At 42.3% G+C, this 23,685-nt stretch overlaps 1 protein-coding gene across 2 annotated transcripts in view; it reads right to left on the bottom strand.

Annotated features, from left to right (window-relative positions):
• Positions 1-4,987: 4,987 nt before the first annotated feature.
• The window catches only part of grm3 (glutamate receptor, metabotropic 3), a 33,141-nt gene continuing 14,443 nt past the window's right edge, over positions 4,988-23,685 (bottom strand). The window contains exons 4-14 of one of the 2 annotated variants that reach the window (XM_069711213.1): positions 22,761-23,318; positions 21,369-21,512; positions 17,755-18,024; positions 16,671-17,271; positions 9,424-9,666; positions 9,130-9,319; positions 8,412-8,715; positions 8,107-8,300; positions 7,841-7,973; positions 6,141-6,318; positions 4,988-5,074 (exon numbers count right to left, since the gene is read on the bottom strand). In XM_069711213.1, coding sequence (XP_069567314.1) covers positions 4,998-5,074; positions 6,141-6,318; positions 7,841-7,973; positions 8,107-8,300; positions 8,412-8,715; positions 9,130-9,319; positions 9,424-9,666; positions 16,671-17,271; positions 17,755-18,024; positions 21,369-21,512; positions 22,761-23,072 — 2,646 coding nt within the window. In that variant the 5' untranslated portion in view covers positions 23,073-23,318 and the 3' untranslated portion in view covers positions 4,988-4,997. The remainder of the gene's footprint in view (positions 5,075-6,140; positions 6,319-7,840; positions 7,974-8,106; positions 8,301-8,411; positions 8,716-9,129; positions 9,320-9,423; positions 9,667-16,670; positions 17,272-17,754; positions 18,025-21,368; positions 21,513-22,760; positions 23,319-23,685) is intronic. The other variant, XM_069711214.1, reaches the window with a different exon arrangement.

Raw genomic sequence — 23,685 nt, 5'->3', positions numbered from 1 at the left:
GTTGCCTGCCTGTGAAATGCCTGAGGCCTTAAATATGCAAATGGCCGATATGACATCCTACTAGTTGAGGGCACAGCAGTTTAGTATTATTTTACATGACAAACTTTCAAAATAATCACAACACAAGTCACCAGTGTTGGGTGAGAAGAGGTCACCCTGAACTGTGATCTCAGATTAAATGAGTTCATGGTGCAACCAGCAGGTTTTTATCTTGCAAACATGCATTTCATTACGATATTTTCTTTCATAGTTTTAGTTGACTGAAATGCAGCTAGTGAATGTTGTTGTATTTTATATAGCTTAGTGTTTTCAGTTTGTGATCACTTTCACAGCTAAACAGGAAAAATAAAAAAATAAAAAAATAAAAATCTGTGCAGCATTTCAAGTGTGACTATTTTGAAGATATATTAAAGAACCAGTGGGAAAACTAGAAATGTGACTGTTGTCTGTGAGCCTCTGTATATTTTAACCTTGTCACACCACTGCTTATCTTTCTGTTTGGAAAAGATGTGATATATTAGGGCTGTCTTGTTGTGGGGTTTTTCTAATATCACATTAATTTTCACATGAATTCATTTTAGACTATTTAAAACCTAGTGCCTCCAAGACCTGGCATGGCTCAGGTCTTCACTGAACTGTCCTGCAGAGGGCAGTGAAAAACAACAATTTCAAAAGGAAACTTGTTGAATTTCAATACCTTCTTCGATTTTTGTCAGGTTACAAGCAGAAATGAAAAAAAAAAAAAAAAAAAGAAAAACTTTCTTTTGACTATAGTCAAACATGCATCCCATGTCCTGACTGTAGTGATCAGTACATTAACATTAGGGTACGACGTTGGTATTGGTGCAATGACCTGAGCTAACCACCAGAGGGGAGTCATTGCAAGGGTACAATAAAAGAGTCCACATTCAGTTCGAAAAAAGTAGAAACTATAAGAAACCATAACGTAACCATACATATATACATAAAATCACATGAGCAGGGATGACTTGAATACCCAACACTGAGTTATAAGTCTTCAAGATTTTCATGAACTGAATCAACAACCTGGCAGGATCATTTATTTAAAAAAAAAAAGTGCTATATGTCCGACTGTCACTGACGGCAGTCCAGGACACAAAACTATTCAACTTCTGTCCCATCTTTAGCTTCCTTTAGTTTTTCTCTTTCACAACCCCTGTCTTTTTATAGCCTTCTCCTTTTCTCTCTCTCTTTTTGTTTTTCTTTCTTTCTTTTGGCTTTCAGTCTTTCTAACTGGAAGAGACTGAGCCTTCACACTGGAGTGCATTGTCCTAAAGCAGGGAACACTCCAGAAGATGGTCTAATTGGAGTGCCATCACTTAGGGAACAGATGAGGCAGAGTGTTAGAGCCATCTTTCAACATTTGCCAACATGGACTATGAATAGAGCCCGTGTGTGTGTGTGAAAGTGATGGTGAGGGGCTGTTCATGTTGGTGAAGAGTTGGTGCACTTTCATTCAACGTTTAGGTTTTAGCTGAAATTTACAGACCCCTGCGCACATACCCACTGAACTACTTCCTCTGAGCAGAACAGTCAGAAGGATGAGCAGACAACACCAGCTGTTTTTGCTTGTTATTTATTATGATGTCATCACAGCCTCATTTATTGCACATGTCATAAACACGGAACTATTGCTTTGTGATTGGCCAGTTCCAGAGTTCAGCTTGACCTCAGCTTCAGTTCACCTGCAGAGCTCTTGTCTTATTTCAAAGCCTGGAGGCCAAGGACACATTCTGGTATATAGCAGGGGCTGTAGCACAGACACCTTCGTAGAGCACATGGCAGTTGGCAGAGGCCGAGTAGAGGAACAATGTCCGAAGTGGATGTCTTGCTGTTTGAAAAGGATATTCACGAGTACACCCAAAAAGGAGAGTTAATGCATGAGATCATAAACCCAGAAAGGTGACGTGTCTTAAAATGAATCATGAATCTGCACGTCTGAATTCCAATTTCATTTTCCCATACACTTCCCAAATTGTTTATCTAACGTCCCTTTATTGCCTTTCCGTCCCTCTCAAGGTTGCATCGATGGCATGTGCTGCAGTGGGCACCCAGATCTGAGTGCTTCAGTTCAAGTGTGGGTTATCAGTCTGTTGGTCCGGCTTAGAGTCTTGGCTGAGACCGATTCTATAGCAAGTTTCACACAGAGTGGAGATGAGGTGGACAAAGGTGGTGAGGGAAAGGTTGAAGGGGGGAGCGAGAGGGTCAGAGGAAGAGTGTGAGACTGTTGTCCGAGACTAGTCCCTGGACTAAATGGGAGGAGAATCAGGGTTAAGTGCTCTATTTGTGCGGCCATTAAAAGCTGGGAGTAGAGTACAGGACACTGCTGAGCCAAATCTCATCAGTCACTGCCAATTTGAATCAGAACCAGCAACCCGTTTTTCCCTCTTCCTCTTCTTTTGGGCACTCCTCACCCCTCCTCCCACCCTCCTCTTCATGCAGACAAATAGACATTCCAGCAGCGGATGTGGCGGTGGTTGTCCATAGCAACCTGCCATGCAGGGTGTATCTTGTGGGAGCAGGACCACTGAATGAATGGCTAAGCCTTCTTCTAACAAAGACTGTGAATCTCTGAGATGCTTCGAGCTTCCATAGAAGCACTGTGACTTCTGGGCTGTGGGAGTGCTTTACATAATCCAGCAGCAGCTTCCCTCTGCTCTGCCACATCCCTCTCTCCTGCTGCTCTCTGCACCTAACACGCACACCCCAATGTAGGTCGGCTCATCTTGGCGCATTTTCTGAAATTCTTTCAATCTATCATTCAGTGTGATTATCACAGGGTCCTGTTGGAGATCGTCTGTGCAAAGGTGTGGACTGGTCAAGAGATGAATGTTCAACAGTTCTGCCTGTATCTGCTCTATGAATTTGAACAAGGGGAGACGGATTTAAAATGCGTGTCTGGGGGGGGGGAAATAAGTCATTCTGATCACATATTTTGTTGAAAACATCAAATGTAACAGTCACACTTTATTTTAGACAGCTTATTATATGTAAACATTTAAGATCAGTTTATGAATAATTTACTACCATCCTCAATGCAGCATATTGCACTCTTTAAAACGAAATATGCTAAATTAGTCTGCTAATTTAGGATATTTTAAATGTCTTTTCTAACAACTTTAGTAAATTATTTTTGTCATTTATTCCACCATCTAATAATATTCATCTAGCAGAGAGTCTGCTACATTTCCAGCCACAAACAGAGCTTGATATGTTTGGATGTTTTGATAAATATTATGTATTATATGAAGATGAGTTCTAGCATCCTTTTGTTAGCTGGGATCTGCCAGCAGCTGACATTGTGTACTCGGCTTCCTCTCATGAGCCTCTCTGGGACTGCCAAAGCCAGCTGCTCCACTGTGCCTCTCAACGTCAACACATTTAACACAGACATGTAAACTGCACACTTCGATAAGTTGACGAGTCAATGACTTCATCTTAATGGCATATGAGCTTCTCTTCCCCTCCTTTCTTTTATTGGAGCTGCTGAGCTGTAACAAATGTAAAGTAAAATCAGTGTGATGAGTGTGTATCAGAAATATCCATTTCATGTTTTTTAATAAGTGGTCCAATACTTCAGGTTAACAATCAATGGCAGAAGGCTTGGTAGGGAATAAAACTAACTGTCATAGTGTCACCCTGAAGCATCTATATTGAGGCCACTTTTACATTTACCAAACAAGGATTTGCAGCTGGTAATGTAAAACTGATCTCTTACGACCTCTACCTGGAGCACTGTCAAACATACATTAAGGCACATAGCCATATTCAAAACATCACCATATACTGTATCTAAGGGGCACAAAAACATAAGCTACCACTCCCCTGTAGTTGGAAAAATTCAACATGTGTTCAGAAAAGCAAGCCGTTTTCCTCCATAAGTGCTGGAATCCATAAAGTTCCTAATTACTGACACAACTTTTGCAGCACCGTCTGTGTCGACAGTTTTGAGGCAAAAAAAAATAAATGCATTTGTTGCAGTGTATCTTTTCAGCCCTGCTATTAGTTATTATTAGCGATCCATTACAGCAAACCTCCGAAGAAACAGCAGTTCAAGAGTGGGAGTGAAATATTGTTGTTTTGGTGAACACATGTCTGGAATTATGGCCATTCAGATAAAGGGATTCAATGATTAGAAATAGAAAAAAATGAACATTTGTATCAAAAGCAAAACATATCTTCCTGCAAAAACAGCCACAATAAGGTCTTATACAGATCTAGGATGCAAAGCACATCTATCAAGATGTGAATGGATGAATTCTTAAACTGAAAATTGCCAATGGGTTTGATGGATATTTGTTTTTACATATGTCCATTCCAGCTGTTTCTAGCCTGTCCAGTTTATGCTTTTGTCCACATTCACTCTGGGGTCACAAGACTGTCAACATTGTGCTGTTTGAACCATCAGTAGTATAATATACAAATGTACAGATACACAATAGAAATGCAAACATAATTGGTTATTACAATGAGATCTACAAAAAAGCATGAGAATAAAAAGTCTGTGGGATATTGCAGGTGAGGCAAGCAGAGCCACAAATGTGCATCCAGACTGAGGGACACAGCCCCTCCTACCATGGTTAAGCGCATGTCTATTTACACAGCATCATAACAAAGCTATCAAAAACAAAGGCTCCAAAAATTCCTCCTAAAAACTTTTTTTGTTCTTTTGTTTCTCTACATACAACAATGTCAATTCCATGTATATACATCCCTAGAAAATAATTTAATTATAGTTACACACTTTCTACATTTGTGAAACAATACAGTTCTAGTCCACAAGGAAGGTGTTTGTTTGTTTGTTTGTTTGTTTGTTTGTGCATGTATGTGTGCATGTGTCGATATGTATGTGTTTACAGTGTGTGTACGAGGGGTAGAAGGAGAGGGTGGGGGAGGGGTTGGGTTGTCGAAGGGGATAATGTTCATCAATTGGCTAACAGTCGCAGGGGCACATTTAGAGAGTGGACTGGATGTGGTCACAGAGAGGAAGTAGTGGAGTCGACAATTTCTCTCCCGTTGCACACGGTTGGGACATAGTGGGCGCTGACAGAAGCTAGAAAAAGACATGGAATAAGAAGGTTGAACGAAGAAGATAATTACATAGACAGAATCTGAGATGGTTTGCGAGGAAGAGTGGGTGAACAGTCCGAAACCAAACACAGAAAGACTTGTAGCTGGCTATGAAAAGCATTGGTAATCTGTAATATCTTCCAAAAAGGGGTGTTTCTAAGTGCTGACTCTGTAGTGTGCCCAAACGTTGCTATACGGTCATGAAATGTAATTTAGTATTTTTTTTTTTTTTTTTTTACTTCAAAATCAGCAACATTTTTATAGCTATGGAGATACAAGTGTGGAAAGCGGTTTTCAAATTGTAGGCAAATACAATTAATGGTATTGTCAAGATATGGTTGCTGGATTACAGGTGTTTAGCAGATCCAACAAACAAACTACAAAGCCTTGATATTTAAATAAGAGCAGCTGATAGTGTGGAGTTAGTGATGAAAGTAGTGAAGCGCAATCAGAGTTTGAAATAGATCAGCAGTTTTACAGCAATACGGGACAGTAAATGTTTAAAAAAAAAGTGGCACAAACTATATTACAAGCACAATTTAGATTCAACACATGCCAACAACAATAAATGGAATTAAAAGGCCTGTATTATGCAGAGGCAGTGATGCTAATGCAACCATTAAGCAACTTAATGTTAAAATTGATCAAGTTAAAAGGAGGTGTAAATGGAAACAAAAAACTGATGGAGCATTAAGGACAATTTACAGGTCAGTCAGAAATAGCTGTTTTGTTAAAATTTGCGGGGGCATGCTTCATCCTGGATATCTCATTGCTCCGGTCAACTCTACAGCTCTGTCAGCAGGAAGTTTTAAGAGAAAACTTGTCACCCATGCAATAAAGGTAACCCTTTTAGAGTAACAGTGGTCCATATTTAATACCTGCTTGGCTTGGATCATACATTATCAGACTTTATCTCAAGTGTTTTGAGGCTGTCTTATTATGATAAAATACAAGAAAATACAGCACTGTTCATTGTCTTAGATATTAAATACTGAGCACACCTGATGACAGAGGCAAACCGCTTTCTCTTTAAAAATGACATAACCTACCATGAGATGCGTATGTGGTGGCAGCCCCACTGACACTGAAGCGATTGAGGTTAAGCCTGTGGCTGGTCACATTTTTCTGGGGCTGAAACATGATGATATGGACCTTGGGAGCAAACATACAGCCCAGCACCACAAAGCCACTCAGGCTGACTGAGATACACATTGTCGTGGTCTGAACCTGAAGAAGGAAGATGAGAAGACAGTAATTAGTCGCCAGACTTTGATGGATAAATCTTATGCAAATTTAGCGGCCATTAAGAGCTAATTTGATGATAATAATCTATAATAATGAACATTTTTCAAAGGCACTTTGTGAATTTTTATTACAAAGTGCTTTAAATGAAATAATAAATTAAAGTTAGTTTGATAAACAGTACTTAAATACAGAACATAAAAATGATGCTGGAGATGCTAAAGTTACTGATCTCTTTGTTTACACAATGAGGCGTGTAAAGTGAGAGTCTTTTTGGCAGACTCTCATTCCTTGTAACAGAGGACAACAATCGCGGAATTAATCAATAAAAGACTTAATCAACAGAGACCACAACGGCCAAACTCATCAGTCTCTCACTGGTAGCTTTAACTTCACTTACTGTGATTTATTGCATGAAATTGATGCTAAGTGGAATCTTTTTCTCTCCGTATTTTTGATCACAGGTTTTCAGAGGTGTGTGCTGTACAGCATGTCCCCTTCAGGTTTCATAATCATTGCAATAAGTGTTGTAGACGGTTGAATAACAGCAACTCCCTGTTAAGTTGAGCACATTAGTAATCAACCCATCAACATCTCCTCTCTGTATGTACAGTATATACTTAATAGAGTGGGTGGGTTTGCATGCTGGTGATGTTATGCTTGTACCTGACTAATCTTAAAGTCAGATTACAAACCCAATGAAATGCTTATTTCCACAGCGATGGAGGCAGAGAGCTGAGAAAGTGAGATGGTTTTTTTTTATGGGGATCAAATGAGCAGCCCTGGCATCAGCACTCCTCTCTTGCGCCCTTTGATACACTGTGTGTGTGTGTGTGTGTGTTTGTGGAAGAGTGTGTGTGTACGTGCTTAAGATTTGTATGGCTCAGGTGAACACTCACTTCCCTTTGCTGTTAAATCTGGACATGTGTCAGCAGTTTGATGGAGCCTGTCTGTTTGTCACCACAGCACTGCAGAGCTGGGACATTTGCCAACAGGATTAGAAATTGTTAAAGTTGCGGCTACACCTGTGCAGCCACTGTCTTGTTACATCTGTGCCTTTATTGATTATTTTAAGGGGACAAAAACTGCTCTCAGTTACATTTTAGGGACAAAACGCTGAAACCTGGTGCTAAATTGTAAATTTTAGGGTAAAAGGAGCACAGCATTTTGGAAAATTTGCTAACTCACATTTTTGCTGAGAATTGCATGAGGAGATTGATATATCACTTACAGAAAATCTGAAGCTACAGCTTGTTTACATTGCACAAACTGGCAAATGTGTTTGACCCCTGCAAATTATTTGTACACTTTGGGTTTTGTCTTATTTGTAGTCTTGATGCAACTGTTAACGATGGCTTCATATTTAGTTGTAAAATGAATGTGATATCAGTCTTCTTATCTATTGCTGCAAAAAAACAAGTTCCCATCTGTGTTGGAGTCCATAAAATCACCTGCTAAATCATAGAATGTAGCATTTGTGCATGTGTGTGTATGTTCAAGAAGATACCCTGTAGTCACTAGATGTAACATAGAAGATGGGAAGAAAGGCCAGCCAGATTATACAGGTGGTGTACATGGTGAATCCAATAAACTTGGCCTCATTGAAGTTCTCAGGGCACTTCCTGGTCTTGAAGGCATACCTACAAGAAGAGAATCACATTTCTGATTAGATAGACGCCACTTGAAGTGCGCAGGGTTGAGAACATAAAGCGCTTTTGGTGGATCCTTTTAAATAATTATCAGTGCTTATCTAATCAACTATGACACACTTACACAGTACACAGGATGACCAGGAGCACATCATATCCCAGTGACAGCAGCATGCTGGAGTCACGGACGTTACACTTGAGGATGACTGTCTGGCGTCGCTCTGGCAACGTGAAGCGCCGTGTTCCAGGAACTTCCAGCAGCAGCCACACTGACACCATCACTAACTGGACGGAGATTAGACTCAGACAAATGAAGACCTGAAAAAGAAGGGAAGAGAGGAAGATAGGGTCATCGAGATCCACTGTTTGTCTGTCCATCCATCCATTTGGCTGATGCAGATGGATGGACAAGATGCTGCAATCACTCACCTGAGAGGATGGGCTAATGAAGCGTGGCCTCACTGCACTGTCTTTCACACCATTGAAAATCCTGGCGATTCTGTTGGTTTTGGTGAGGAGGGCGGAGTAGCAGACAGCAAATGACGTGCCTAGGCCGAGGCGCCTCAGGGCACAGATGGCAGGAGAGGGTTTGGCCAAAAAGAGGAAAGTCATGGCGTAGGACATGAAGACTCCTGAGAGGAGGATGTAGCACAGCTCCCTGCCTGATGCTTTCACCAGCGGTGTGTTGTTGTGTCTGATAAACACCCAAAACACCAGGCCGGTGCACATGAACCTGGGAAAAGGGAGGGAATTGAGTGGCCAGACAGACAATCAATGTCATGACGTCACTGCTTATATTCTGTTACACCAGTAGGTTTGTGTTATGTCTAATGAAATATATCAAAATAATAATACAAAAAATATTCCATATAGGCTCATGTCATCGTCTACATTTAGGTTTGAAAAAGGGAAAGTAAAGCTTTCTAAACAGTTAGAGTAACCGGTAGGTGTGAATGTGTGTAATATTGAACCTAATTGACCATGCTCTGAGCTCTGCTAAGCTTAGTTATTGATGAACTACATCTGTCAAGTTTTCCTTTTTTTGCACAGCAAATATGCAGTTTAATGGGGGCAGATCCACCATTCATATTTCTGAGTATATTTTGAAACAATGGGTCCTGGATTTCAGAAATCCTTTGTCACTCACCCTACACACGCGATGGTAATTGGACCAATGGCCCACGCATCTTCCCACATAATGTAGTCCTCAGGAAGGTCATAACAGGATGTGAGGTCGTCAGTGGGCCACTGGCCAGGAGCACAAGGTGAGCAGGTGAACTCATCAGCCAGGTATTCATGAGGCTCACAGGCTGTGCAGATCCAGCAGCAGTACTCGCCTGGGAGAGAGGGATATGAACAGAGTGTGGCAGTTTGACATTTTTCAAAAGGTGCTGCTACTTGGTGTGACAAAAAAGAAAATTGTTGAAATTCACTCTCCTACCTGCCTGCATTTTCTTCATCTCATTGCGCTCGCAGGGGTCGCTGCACTGTGAGGTGGGCACCGCTTCTCTGGGCCAGTGAATTAGCTCACTGCTCAGACTCAGACTCTCCACCCATTCACCTACTGGCACGTAACCATAACGATCGCTCAAGCGCTGGTAGCTGAAGATGTTGTATCGGCCCAAGCCATCCCCCTGGGTGTCAAACTTCACTACTGTTTCACTGCCCGGAGGAGAGAAAGGGGCTGGTGGGGGTGAGAAGAGACAAAAAAGGTTAAAAAAAAAAAAGAAAGTGATTAAGCCAGTGGAAAAGGAGATAAAAGCTAAACAATCAACTACAATCCTTCCATTGATGTCTCATTGATGCCTTTTAAAAGCAGTAGTGAGGACAGAGACAATAAGCATTGGTCAGCTAATCCTTAGGAGTCCAGAACAGACAGTGAGGGGCTTTACAACAGTGTTTTTATTACTGAAGATCAGCCAGTTACAAAAGAATTTGCTAAGAGGCTATAAATGCCTGGTATGCTTGGTGATGTTTGTGACGCTACCCCCCTCCCCCTTTCCTGAGGTCACATAGGGACAAAATTGCAGGTCTAAATTCTGATCATATAAAGTTTATTACCAAATGCATCATTAACAAACTGCCCATAAAGTCATATTGACACAAAGACAGGGGACTGAATCCCTGGGCGATGCTATAGCTACCCACACATTGATAGACGTAGCCTCTGGGTCTCTTCTGTGAGGGAGATACGCTACTGAAAGTGCCAGATTGGTTTGTATACATGTCGTTATGAAAGGATTACCATCTAGGATGTGAGAACAGAAGAGACTGTAAAATTGGCAGGATGCTGAAACCATTAGTAAAAAAAAGAAAAGAGATCAGGGCTGTGGACTGGGAAAAAAGTAAGTTCTCGATACGTTGCAGGCAGCGTCGGACCTGACAGTGCTGACACTTGGTCGTTTTGACGCAGACAAAGTGTATGTCACTCCTGCAGTGCCACTTCTGTCCTAACGGCAGAGCAATCAGCTCTGTGTTGCTGACACATAGGGCTGTGTGTTACACGCTGCTGCTTGTCGAATGATGATGTGACTGGGGAAAGTGCGGTGTGTGCTGGGTTTATAGTCGTCACGTTTCAATGTATAACAAGGCTCTTGGTCCTCAGTGCGCAGCAGCATTGATAATACAGTGCAGCCTTCCTCATATCTCTGTGTCTTTGGGTAACTGAAGAATTCTCAGGCCAAATTCATTCCCCATGCATACAGCTCGGGATCAGTAGCATGAATCAGAATGCACATTGCATATAAGATGTTGGGCTGAAAAGTGTGCGTGTATGTGTGTGTAAGCTCCATTAAGTTTTACTTTACAGTGTGATGGCTACGGTATTGCTTTGAGCGCCGTGGGAGGCTGTGTTGACAGAACCAAAGCTCTGACCCTGCTGTTAGTTGCCTGTGTGTGCGAGTGTGTGTACGTATGCGCATATTGACAACGGCTAAAGCTGTGCTATTGTTGTGAAAGCTCAGTGTGTTCGGAGAAGAATGGCGTGTCAGATGGTAGCAGAGGGGGGGGGGTTAGGGTTTATGAAATCCATAAATCACAGAGACAGCACAACCCTCTATCTTTCTTCTCTCTCCCTCTGTCACAGGAAATTCTAACTGTCAAGTCTTCTTTGGATTTTGCGGCTAAATGTTTAGGTGACAGCTAAATGAAAATGATTTCAATAATAAGGAGACGATAATATCTCGAGACGAAGAAGAGATATGAATCCATTACACTGCAAGTTGGCAGATAATAAAGTCTGCTAATAACACTGAGCAATAAGGCAAGCGGGGCCCTCCTCCTCTTAGGCACCCATACACACTTGCAGAAACACTTCGCTGTGAGCTAATTATCATAACTGCACCTTATTAGGACCTTAGATGTGTGCTGAAGCGTAATTAGCTGTATGTGGTAATTATGTGTAATACAGACTAAAGAGATAACAGTATTGGCCTACAGACCCATTTGAGGGTGCTGTTTTGTCCTTGAGTTCCCTCTCACAGATCACATTCAAAGAGCGATAGGCTCAGAGGACTGGTGATTCCTCCCTATAGCCAACATCGGAGACCTTGCTGACGTGACAGAATGGCTCATCGAGAAAGTGTATAAGGGTGCAAGTTTGAGTTGGTGAAGGCCACCAAGACTCCTATGACTGCAGAGACAAGCGGCCACGGCCCTTAACTGATGGACGTCAATCTCTCTTCTTCATCACTTTTCTGGACTAAATGTAAAATTATAGTGAGCTCCTGTGGCCAAAGGACTTTAGTTTAGTGGCAATGTGAGACTGTTCTTATGCTAAATATTAACCTTGGCAAGCTAACATACACATGTTTAGCAGGTATAATAGCAGACTGTATAATGTTGCCAAGATCTTAGTTTAGCTTGCTATCATCCTTACTTGGTATGAATATACACTAAAGTATTGTGGAAACATACCCAGCAAATTTTAACAGTTTGTCCTCAGGGGAATCTGAATGTCTTCATCAAATTTCATGGCAATTCAACTAATAGCTGTTGAGATATTTCAGTCTGGACCAGATTGGTGGACTGACAGACTGACATCATGCAGCTAGTGTGGCTAAAAACCATTCAAATTTCTGCAGATACACAACATACAAGTGATTTGAGTGTATTAAAGGAAGTTTGTCCCTCAGGTACCTTTCAACAGCATGTTTCTGTATGATGTAACTCTGACATACTGGAACACAAACCCAACAAATTCAATCATTTAAAGATGTAAATGTGGATACTTCTTCCTAACAGCAGCTTGTGGGCTTTTCCGCTGTGTGTTCACACATACAGTAACACAACCTACAACTGTAACGACGAATCTGTGCCACCTCATCCATACAATACTTCCTACTGGCCCAGTAGAGCTGTCCAGCTGAGACCTAGCAGGATCTGCCCTCAGCACCACTCGCAGCTCTGACGGGCTTTCCATGCCTGTGAGGTGTCGTCACAGTCCATAGGTGGACCATGCCTGCTCAGTGGCATTCTCCCCAAATCATCCATGTTGTATAGAACTACAAACAGTAACTCACAGAGTAAGGCAAATTATATGTTTAGACTCAACAAAATAAAGGGCCCTTTGTGCAGAGCAACTGTAAATATACTGTACTTTATCTTAGAGGATTCATGGCAAGGATTCATTGTCAACCAAAATCTTTACTCTTGCGAGTGCAGTTAATCAAACATTTGGGGCCACAGAAAATAAAACCAATAAAAAAGTAATTGAAGTTAGACAAACTGCAGTTATAAGACAGCCAACTAACCTGTTCCCTAATTTTGGTGAGACGCTTTAGCATTCCCACTAACTTAAGAAACACCTTATTATTCTGGCTTAATTAGAAGCATGGTGAAAACAGGCTTTTCATTCAGAAGCTGAGAAATTAATTATGTTCTCGGCCATGTCGGGCTAAAGCGAAGCCCAAGGGGGATTGTGGGTATTAAAGGCAGGAAGAGAGAGAGAGAGAGAGAGGAGGCAAAGGGGCTTGGGAGGAATAAGTAGGAATAAGTAATCTAAAAGTGGAGAGAGAGAGAGAAGAGACTCAAAGAAAAAGGGTGAGTCTTTTCTTTGTGTGAGTGTGTGATACATACAGCACACACATTCCTCTGCTTATACAGATATATATATATATATATATATATATATAGGGATGCACTCACATGTCACAAATGCACACACAGGCAAATCAAATTTGCTATATTTTATTCTCCCTGCAGATTTGGTCCTCAGGGATGGAGGTGCTGCCTGGGTCACAGAGCAACAGGCCTCAGGGGAAGAGAGGACAGATAGGGGTGGAGAAAAGGAAGCCGAGAATAAGGCAGAGAAATGTATAGGAGGGGAAGGTGTAGCAGCACCGAGCCAAAGCTTGACTAAAAGAAAGGTGGTGAGATAAAGGAGACAAAAGAGAGAAACAACAGGCCAAAAACAGGACGTGCTGGCATGGAGGATGAGCCGAGGGACAAGATAAGGGCAGAGAAAGGAGGGACGTGACAAGGGAGAATAGGGAGAAGAATACAGGAGAAAAAGAGAGGAGATAGCAAAGGGGAAAAGCAAGAAACTGATGTCACAGCAGCAGAGATATAGGTGGATGGAGGAAAGCCTTTAGAGGGAGGAATCAATAGAGGATATGTGAAGGATGGATGGAAGGATGAGCAAAAGTGAAAGAGTGGAGGAACAGACCGGCGCAGAGAGGCGGTGGAGGCAGGAGAGCAACCTTGTGAAGTCTGAGTGGGATGTGCTGTTTTTGAATGTAGAGAGAGCAGGACACTTTCTGGGTGAGAACGAGAAAGGAGACTGAGAGATATGGGAAGATAGAGTGATGAAGAAACGAGAGACAGAGTGACAGAAAGACGGAGAGAGAGACAGGGGCAGACACGGCGGAGGAGAGTGAAGAGAAAACGAGGGAGGGAGAGAGAGAATGAGGGAAGGTTGTTCCCTTGCATCTAAACGTTGCAGTAAGCTCTCTGCTCAATATGGCCCTGAAGGCACACCGCCTCTGCTAACACAGACATATCACACACACACACACACACACACACACACACACACACACACACACACACACACACACACACACACACACACACACACACACACACACACACACACACACACACACACACACACACACACACACACACACACACACACACACACACACACACACACACACACACACACACACACACACAGTGCAGAAAAGGGTGAATATCACATCTATCACCACTATTTGAACAGAGGACTGCATGCATGTGTGTATATACTGATCTGTTTGCTGCAGATCGGGGAGTGGGGTGGGTGGGAGTTGAATGATGGCTTTGAGAAGTGTGTGGGTTGGGGGTGTCTGCAATTTCATGCTGGTAGAAAAACAAGTATTTCAAGCTGCCTCTTTGTAAAAAAGCTGACTGTTTTGCACGTGTTGTGCGTATGCGTGCGTGTGTGTGTGTGTGTGTGTGTACGTCTATTGTGAGTATGTGCGTATGTGTTTTGCGTTTGAAGAATGTAGCAAAGGCCTCATAAAAATGCACAAATATGCCCCCGTGTCTATTACTAGTTGGCATGGAGCAGTTCCCATGATCTACCAGATCACTCCCAACAATTGGCAATAGTGTCGGCTTCATTACCATAGCAACTAGCGAGATGAGACTAGATGAAGAGAGCTGCATATGAAAACACTCTCCTAACCACACAACATATACTGCCTCAGTGCATCACATACACTATCAGTACGACACAACTAAACAGCCTTATCACGGTTAAAGAAATAGTCCGCGGGGTTGTGAAGATAGAGGATAGTGCCTCGGCGTATTTGGAAGCATGAAGAGAAATCAGTCTTCGATCTAGTGTAAAGACTGTGCAATGAACATACATGTACATATAAGAGAAGCTTAAGAGAAAGATAGAGAGCGCTGAACAGTGTTGGTTTTCCGTCTGCTACAGTTCAGACTCAGAGCACTGCGGATGGTGATGCTGCAGTATTTATACCTCACATTCAACCTCAACTCACCTCAGCTTCTTACTTACATACTGTAGATGGAAAGATGTATATGTGCGGCAGTGAGAGTGAGTCATTCAGGGCTAACCAACAACTCAAAACAAACACTGCCACAGTACCCAGTTCAACTGTACCGTCATCCGCATCGTCTGAGCTCTAATCGGCACAGCTTCTCTGAATGTGGTTTACACCAATACAGCTGTTTGTCATGCTGTCACCATTGTGACTGTCACTGAGCTGTAAAGAACTCTGGATCCTTGTATATGCTGTTATTCTCTCCCGACTGCATGAAAAAAAGAAATATGCCTCACGGACATACATCAGTGGTGAAAAGATGGGAGCGACAGCGGTAGAGGGGAGTGTAAGGGAGAAAGATGATCAGATATAGAGATGTAGGGAAGTCACAGAGGGATTCACAGGTCCTCTCCTCTCCTCTCCTCTCCTCTCCTCTCCTCTCCTCTCCTCTCCTCTCCTCTCCTCTCCTCTCCTCTCCTCTCCTCTCCTCTCCTCTCCTCTCCTCTCCTCTCCTCTCCTCTCCTCTCCTCTCCTCTCCTCTCCTCTCCTCTCCTCACCTCTCCTCACCTCTCCTGAGCATTTTTAACTTCCAATCTGCATATATATTCCATTCCTCAATTTATGTATCTTATGAGTGGTAACACCTGTGCTAAGTGGAGGCTCTGACTGCAGTCGCCTTGACTATTTCCTCCCTGTCTGTCTTCCTCACACTCTTCCTCGATTCCTTCTTTCTGTCTCCCTCCTCTCACGCAGAACACACACAGAAAGGCCAAGTCTTTTGATTTGTAGCAGAAATGAAGATGTGGAATTTCAAAGAGAATCCTCTTCTTCTGCTGACGCATGCTGTCCCACTCCGGAATTGCCTCAGTGCTCACTTGTTCTTTCCTCTCCTTCTTTCGCTATCTCTTTTTCTGTCTTACTCCCTTTTACTTTACCACAAACTCTCGTTTCTCATTTTAGTCTGCCTGTCAGTCTTATCGCTAAGCTTCCTTCCCCCCTCCCTCCACAGGTGATGCCATTCTCTCGTCCTTCATCCATCCCCGCTGCTCTCTCTCCCCAGCGTCCCATGGCAAAGCTGCTGTGTTAGTGTTGTCTGTCTGGCTGTTTTGATGTCTGCTCCTGGTCACGGTTGGTGGAGGAATAAGTACCTCTAAACCTGTGTCAGTCCCTGAGACACAGCAGTTTATTTATAACGCTCTCCTTTGTACGCCATCTGTCAGTCAAGTCAATCCTCTGTCTCTTCTCTCCCAACTCTACAGAGACTGACAGACAGACAGGCAGCCTGCTGTAGGAGCTATTATAACACACACAATCTCATTAGAGCAAGAGAGAAGAATATGGCTCACGGATTAACTGCAGCTCTCATACCTCAAAGCAACTTTGTAGTGTCGTATCAATTACGCATGGGTAATGGGTGTCAATGGCAAGCTGGCTCTGACAATACATAGAAATTAAGCGGATTTGTTTCAGTACTTTTTATGTTTGGTGGCTTGGCTGCTTTGGCTTAGGAGAAGGACAACATTCCTGTGTTGTTCACGAGAGGACTGTTAACTACGCATTGTCCTCTCTGTGCCCTGCTATCTTTCCCCTCTCCTCTCCCAACTTCCTCACATTTTACTTCTTTTTACACTTCATCCACCTTGAACACCTTATCTAGGACTTCACTCTCTTTGCCATGCTTTAGCTCTCTTACCTGTGAAGCTGACATTAAGGATGTAATCCCTGTAGAGTCTGCGCCCGTCCAGGGCCTTCATGCTGTCACACAGCTTGGTGGTGTTGAAGCACAGGCTCCGTTGCATACTGTCGAGGGCATGAGCCATGGCATACACCGCGTTCACCACAAACATGATCTTGGACTCTGGTTCAAAGTTACTCTTGTCCATTGACAAGTCCTTATCACATGGTGGGGGAGGCGTCTCTCCCAATCCCACACCTCCTGCTCCCAAGGAGCACTGGAACCGCTGCTCCCAGAAGTCCTTGTACCAGGGATTACGATGGTTTTTGAAAGGGTTCAGACTGAGGAAGTAGCGGTTGAATTCTGCTATGGGATTGGCTGACAGCTCAAGTGTGATGGCTCCTTCAGCAGTGACCTCGTTTCCCTTGACAATGCTTTCCTGTGCACCCCAGCCGTCGCTGGCCACCCAGATGAAAGAGGTGTTAAGCCTGGCAGCGGCTGCCAGCAGCTCTCTGGCATCGTCACTACGCAGGAAAAGGACGGCCACACGGGCATTTGGCTTCTGGAGAAGCTGGCGGATCACAGCTTCATAGGACTTCTTAGCATTAGAACGCCCCACCTGTACAAAAAGACGACATGGTGTATATGACCGGTGTGCATGCTCTTTCTACTCTGAACCACATTCATGGGAAGTAACAAGCAAAAGAAAGTGTCCTACAGTCCCACACCAACAAACAATTCTGTAGCAAATGAAATGAAAAATGTGACTGTGAAAGCACCCAGAATGAGTTCTTGGAGATAAGCTTTCATTTTCTGGTTCACAACTGATAACGCCACTGTAATATTAAACCCCATTTGAGTGCAAGACACGATAAGAAATAAAGACAAACTTTTAAAAGATCACAAATTTAACGCCTTGTTCATTGTTAGTAGTGAAGCTTCAGGCCATATATCAAGGTGACACTCCAGATTAAAGTTTTGGCTTTTTGGTATTTGTTTCTACTTCTTCTTCTTCTTCTTCTTCTTTTTCTTTCCGTTGCTTATTCATGGATGGACCACAGAAATGAACTTATATTGTTATAAATTCTACTCCATACTATACCTTCTCTGAAGTGGCGATACAGATGTTCCTCATGCGTGCCTCTTGTTCAAAGGCCTCTATTCCAGTTTCACCGTAATCTCCCTCCGATGCCACGGTGGACACGTATGTCCAATTGAAGAAGCGGAGGATCTCGGCCATGGCTTTGGCCTGGTAGAAGTCAGGGGGCACAGTGCGGGCGAAGTAATCGTAGCGCGTCTTATCGCTGAGCTTGGCACTGGTTGAAGCATAGCTTATCTGAGGGATCTGGAATAGCCTGAGGAGATTGGCAACCTGAGGGGAGAGATAGTAAAATGAGACATAAACCAGGTGAACTATCACAAAGTTTAAATGAATACTAGGGTCTTAAAATTCACTGATAATGATCCAGCATATGGAAATTATAAATTAAAAGGTATATTTTTCTCACATTTTGTTTCAACATCAATTCTGTAAAACTATGGGATAGTAATGGGATTGATGGATAAGTATTATTGTATTGTAAATTTGTACTTTTGATTTTATGTATCTTGACATTGTCAACCAAAATGTTCCTGTTGACTTGTGGGAATTGTAATTTAATATGTGGGGTGAAAAATCTGACGCCTCTGAATCTTCTTGAATTACGTTCTTTTAACATCTAATTGATTTATGTAAAGTGATCTAAAAAGCATTTTCTTTAGGAAAGAGTTCACCAGTTAGAGCAGTGTGATATGCAGTTTGAAAGCACATGAATTAGGCTTGTGGTATGATTAAAACTTGAGACTGAAAGCAATCAAGCAGCTACTTTTCCTGTTTGCAATGCAAATGTTTGTTGACAAAGTGGCAGCAACAGACAGTTACCGTACAATAATTTCAGAGGGTACTTGAAAGTGGTGTACAAAGTAAGCGGAAAACTGGAGAACATTCAGAAAAAGTGATGAAGCATCTCAAAAAACAAAAAAAAAATTGTGCATATTGTGGGATGGAAAACCTTTCTGTTTGTTGAAAATGTAGACTTCACTAAGATAATTTAACTTCACAGACTTAACCTTTTCTGCATCTGTATTCCAGATATTGCTGCGTTCAGATCACACAACATCTTTGAAATGATGACAAACATATCTGATCTATGCTGGGTATTCCGCACCATGAAAATGCAAGTAAATTAATGAGTGTTTCACTTTCCAGGGAGCTCCTGTCTCTAATATGGTCCAATAGGGCAAAGGGAGCAAAAAAACCCCAAAACATCAAACCACAAAACACGTAAAACAAATCATTTGCAGGACATTCATGTAAAACAAACTTCAGTATTTAGGTTAAAGACTCAATGCTGACAAACAATCTGCAAAGAAATGTTAGCCAGCATTTAAAATGAAAATATATATCGAAAAAAAAAGAGTATTAAACTGCAATACAGCTGCTGTTGCTGTGTTAGGTTTTTTTTTTTTCCCCCTTTTGACTGCAGCAGCAGAGATCTTTGGCATATTGACAACAAATGTTAAACAAAACCCACAAAAATAACTGGATTGACCCTTAAATAACTGCATATTTTTCATCAAAAGGGAAAATGATAACATATTTAGGAGGTTGCTGCTAATAGAAATTGCTTCACGTATAATGTGAATATTCAAAGATAAAAGACCATGCAGCAAATACATATGCACAAAGTGATCCATAAAACTCTCATTCATTAGTGATGGACATCATGTGGAGTCTGCTGGTGTCCATATAATATTCCCTTTTATTGTTGATTGGAATTTGGTCATGTTCTCCGGATTACAATTTTCCTCACACATGCCACACAAACAATGGTAAAAAAATAATTGCTGGAAGTACTCATGCTCACAGAGACATGTAAACATGCACACGCACGCACACAAATAAACTCAAACTACACAGTCATTCTGTTCTCGCCTCAGTTTAATCCTTTTAGAGCGCATCACTCAGGGCTTTTCTATATTTCATTCATAGCTCAGTTGATGAGCTGTTTTGACAACATGTCAGAATCTCAGTAGACTAATAATGTAGACGATTAAAAACACGCTCACATACATATACTGACGTGAACAAGGGCCACACACACACGAACACCTGCACTGACGGACACATGCACGCACACACACACACACACACACACACACACACACATTGACGGCTGCATGCATTTCTTCAGTCAGGTTTTATGGTTTTAAGCTGGCAGTTGACTTAAATGTCACGGAAGGTCACGCTGCAAAATGTAACCGCATTGCTCCATTACCTGCCATTGAACAATGACCACAGCTACCTAAGAGGCCTGTCTGTAGGGACACAGAGAGTTTACTCTGTTAGTGAAAGCTGCTTCCTTCCTGTGAGAGAGAGGGATGGGAGATGTGCTGTAGGAATGGGCTGAATATGAGCGACGAATAGAGAGAGAAATGAAAGGGAAGGAAGAAAAAAATGGTGCAGTGGAAGGGTACTGTGTGTTTTCTGCTTGGAATGCAAGTCTCACACACACACGCACACACACACACACACACACACACACACACACACACACACACACACACACACACACACACACACACACACACACACACACACACACACACACACACACACACACACACACACACACACACACACACACACACAAACATGAATGAATGGAGGGGAGGAATGATGCCTGCTAAGTAAATGCCTTGTAGGCATCGGAGTTTATTTGTGCATGGTTGAAACATAAAGTAATTCCCAATTACTTCATTTAGAAGCAACAGACAGACTGGCCACGTAGAGAGGCATGAAGGAGTAACTGGATAAGCTTCACTGGCAAGGGATCAGAAAGCAGAGCACAGTTCAGATCTCGTAAACAGCGCTGCCCTCGGAAAAGACAGGTAAAAACAACAGCAATGGCAACAAAGGGCAACAAGAATGAGCTACAAGAAAACAAAGCATAATTATGTGTGATGAAGGATAAGAGGCAGAGTAGATGTGTTAACAATGGCTGCCCCAGGAAGAAGGAGGAAAAGAAGAAGGGGGCTGAGGTCAGCATACACCGAGCCCTCCCCAAATAGCCGGGAGGGATGCCTCTGAATGCATATAAATATGTAGAAAAAAGAGAAGTGGGAAGTGATGAGAGGGAAGAGAGCAAAGATTTAAAGGACAGGAAAAAAAAAAAAAAAAGCAATACATAAAATGGGAGAGAGAAAAAGAGAGCGTGCGAAAGAAAAGACAGAGAGACAGTTGCAGAGATTAGGGATTTAAGGACTGATAGGAGGAGGCTTTTGTGCAGTCACAGAGGAGTAAGGGAAGAGAAGGTTTTATGCTAAACTATGCAAATTACCCAGTTCTGTGACAAGAGCTGTAGAAACACGCAAAAACACACCAATGGAACTTGATTCCAAGAAAACACACACACACACACACACACACACACACACACACACACACACACACACACACACACACACACACACACACACACACACACACACACACACACACACACACACACACACACACACAGGAACTGAACTGCATGTCACTGGAAGTCAGCCTGTGCACATGTGTCATGAAACTGGTGCAAGGATGAGTAAAAAAATGGCAAAAGAAGCCACCTAAGAAATAGATGATAATAATACATTTTGTTTGTATTGTTTGACATCTCATCTTTCTCTTACCTGTATAGAGACGCTGCTAAAGGATCCCCCTATGACTGCTGCGATTGCAAGCGGGCTGTCGTCCTGCAGCGCGTAAGACCCATCTGGACAGATGAACTCTGTGTCGTCCACCTTGGTGAGAGAGGCTCTTACAAACTCCAGGGCCTGGGCAACACAAACACACAGTTATTTCACATCAAATGCACTGTATCACACTGGGTACCATATGGTATATATTATCTATTAATTCTTAATCAGCCTTTGAATTATGTTCTTTGTAAGAAATATGACACATAAAGGAAGACAGATTGATTGGAGTTTTTGTTTTTTGTTTTAATGCAACGTATCTTTTTGAAGATAGTATGAAAGTCCATAGCTTTACTCTAGGGGCTCTTAACGGTTTCAGTATATGGTCCAAATTGCAAATTAACTCCTTTGAGACCAAGATTATAACATATGTCTGATCTGTGGACAAACAAGTAAATAATGGGAAACCCATTTGCACAAAACAATAGTCAAGAATCCAGGGTTTATACAACCAGTCGTAGAACTCATTCTATAAGATCACTAGATGCATCGTCTCTAAATAGCTCAGCAATAAGCTACATTTAAAAAAAAAAATTTTATGATAACAATCCCTGAGGGGAAATAGTTGTGCTTATTGTGTTTTTTTGTGTTTGTGATATTTTTTTTTAATCTGGCTCATTTCCCTCATCGAATGTAGCTTCAGTCTTTCTCATCAAGGATTTGTTGTTATCATTTGAGGCAAGATTCTGAGAGGATAAGATCAAATTTTGAGGCACATTAACTTTACCTGAATATTACCTTTTAATGAGACCTTATGGCTTTTCTCAATTTAAAATGGAAAACATTGCACTTCTTACTTCTGCCACCACAACATACTTAGCTGTGCAGTTTTTTTCAAATTTAAAATGTAGCAAAAGTTCAAGACGCCCACCAGCACAAGAGAACAAATAGCTAATGAGACACACTTCATCTGAGCTGTGCGCTATCTAAAAAAGATATATATCAGCATTCACAGGTAAATGCAGATACAACTGAGCACTTGACAACATAAAAATAGAAGGAGAAAAAAACATTTCTAACAAAGCTATTATTTGACTGATTTACTTTTGCTGAGATTTGATTATTTACATCACTGTCATATACATGCAAGTCAAGTAAAACAAAACGAGCACACCTAGAAATATTTATATAATAAAAAACACGAATATAGGTTGTCTTAATTTTCTCAGGCACATACGTTTGCAAAAGCCAATTCCACACATGATGGGAACAGTGTTATAATTGGACGGCATGGAGAATAAACCTTATTCAAGAAAAAAAAAACTCCCTTCATAAGTAAACTGTAATATAATAATATAATATAATATCCAAAATCAGCTAACCCACCTGCTCCAGTGCATAAGTATCTCTGGAGCAGGTGTCAAGGATGTGGACTCCAAGGGAGACCCCTGGCAGCAAAGTCTGGTCCGTGTTGATTCTGTCTATGGCAAACAGCATTGCCTCCAGCCTCTGGATCCCTCTGTGCTCATTCACACGGCCACACTCCTCCATCCCAGCTCCTTTCTCGTGCACTGGGAACAGGCCGCCGAGCACCAGGTCGCCTTCGATGCGGATCTCCCGACGTGACTGAGGTGGGTCTGAGAGCAAGACGCCTTGACACATCATGACCAAAACTAAAGCGGGAAAGCGGGCCACCATGTTGGGCTCAGGGAGGCCTAGGATTGTCAAAATATAAGGAGAGGCTTGACAGACAGTGAGACAGAGGAAAGTGAGGGGCTGAGGGTTGAGGTGAGGGGTGATGGGTTAAAAATGAGGTGTACGGAGCGTGGCAGGGTTGAGTCAAGCTGTGGCCGTGGTTGCTTGGGTCGGTTTGTGGCCCATGAAACAGTCAGGGAGAGCTGAACTGGACCACACGTGGAGGGGCACACCATCTGGGCATAAGTTCTGCTCACAGAGGAGAGGAGATAGAGAGAAGAAGAGGATAGAGATATAACTTTTTCAGTCCTCATGCAGTAGGACAAATCACAAAGCTGTCCGTAGCTGCGATATGAAATACTTTTGTAAGTGTTATTATGAAGTAAAGAAACAGCAAAGCAGATCTTCAGTGGAGTTTGGGGATACTGTTAACAAGGGCTCAAAGTCATTTCTGCTTCAGAGCCAAAGCCAGGCCATGACTAAAAGGGATATGGAATTGTGTGGCGTTTGTACCCCACTGTTCTCCAACCTCCTCCCCCCTTACATCCCCCAGTAAACTTTCTTATTGTAAGTGTGTGTGTGTGTGTGTGTGTGTGTGTGTGTGTGTGTGTGTGTG

The sequence above is a fragment of the Brachyistius frenatus genome, unplaced genomic scaffold (assembly GCF_029030835.1).
Source record: "Brachyistius frenatus isolate BFR_SWC_R1_liver_20210118 unplaced genomic scaffold, ASM2903083v1 Contig_97, whole genome shotgun sequence".
Lineage (NCBI taxonomy): Eukaryota > Metazoa > Chordata > Actinopteri > Embiotocidae > Brachyistius > Brachyistius frenatus.
This window is presented reverse-complemented; position numbering and strand designations above follow the sequence as displayed.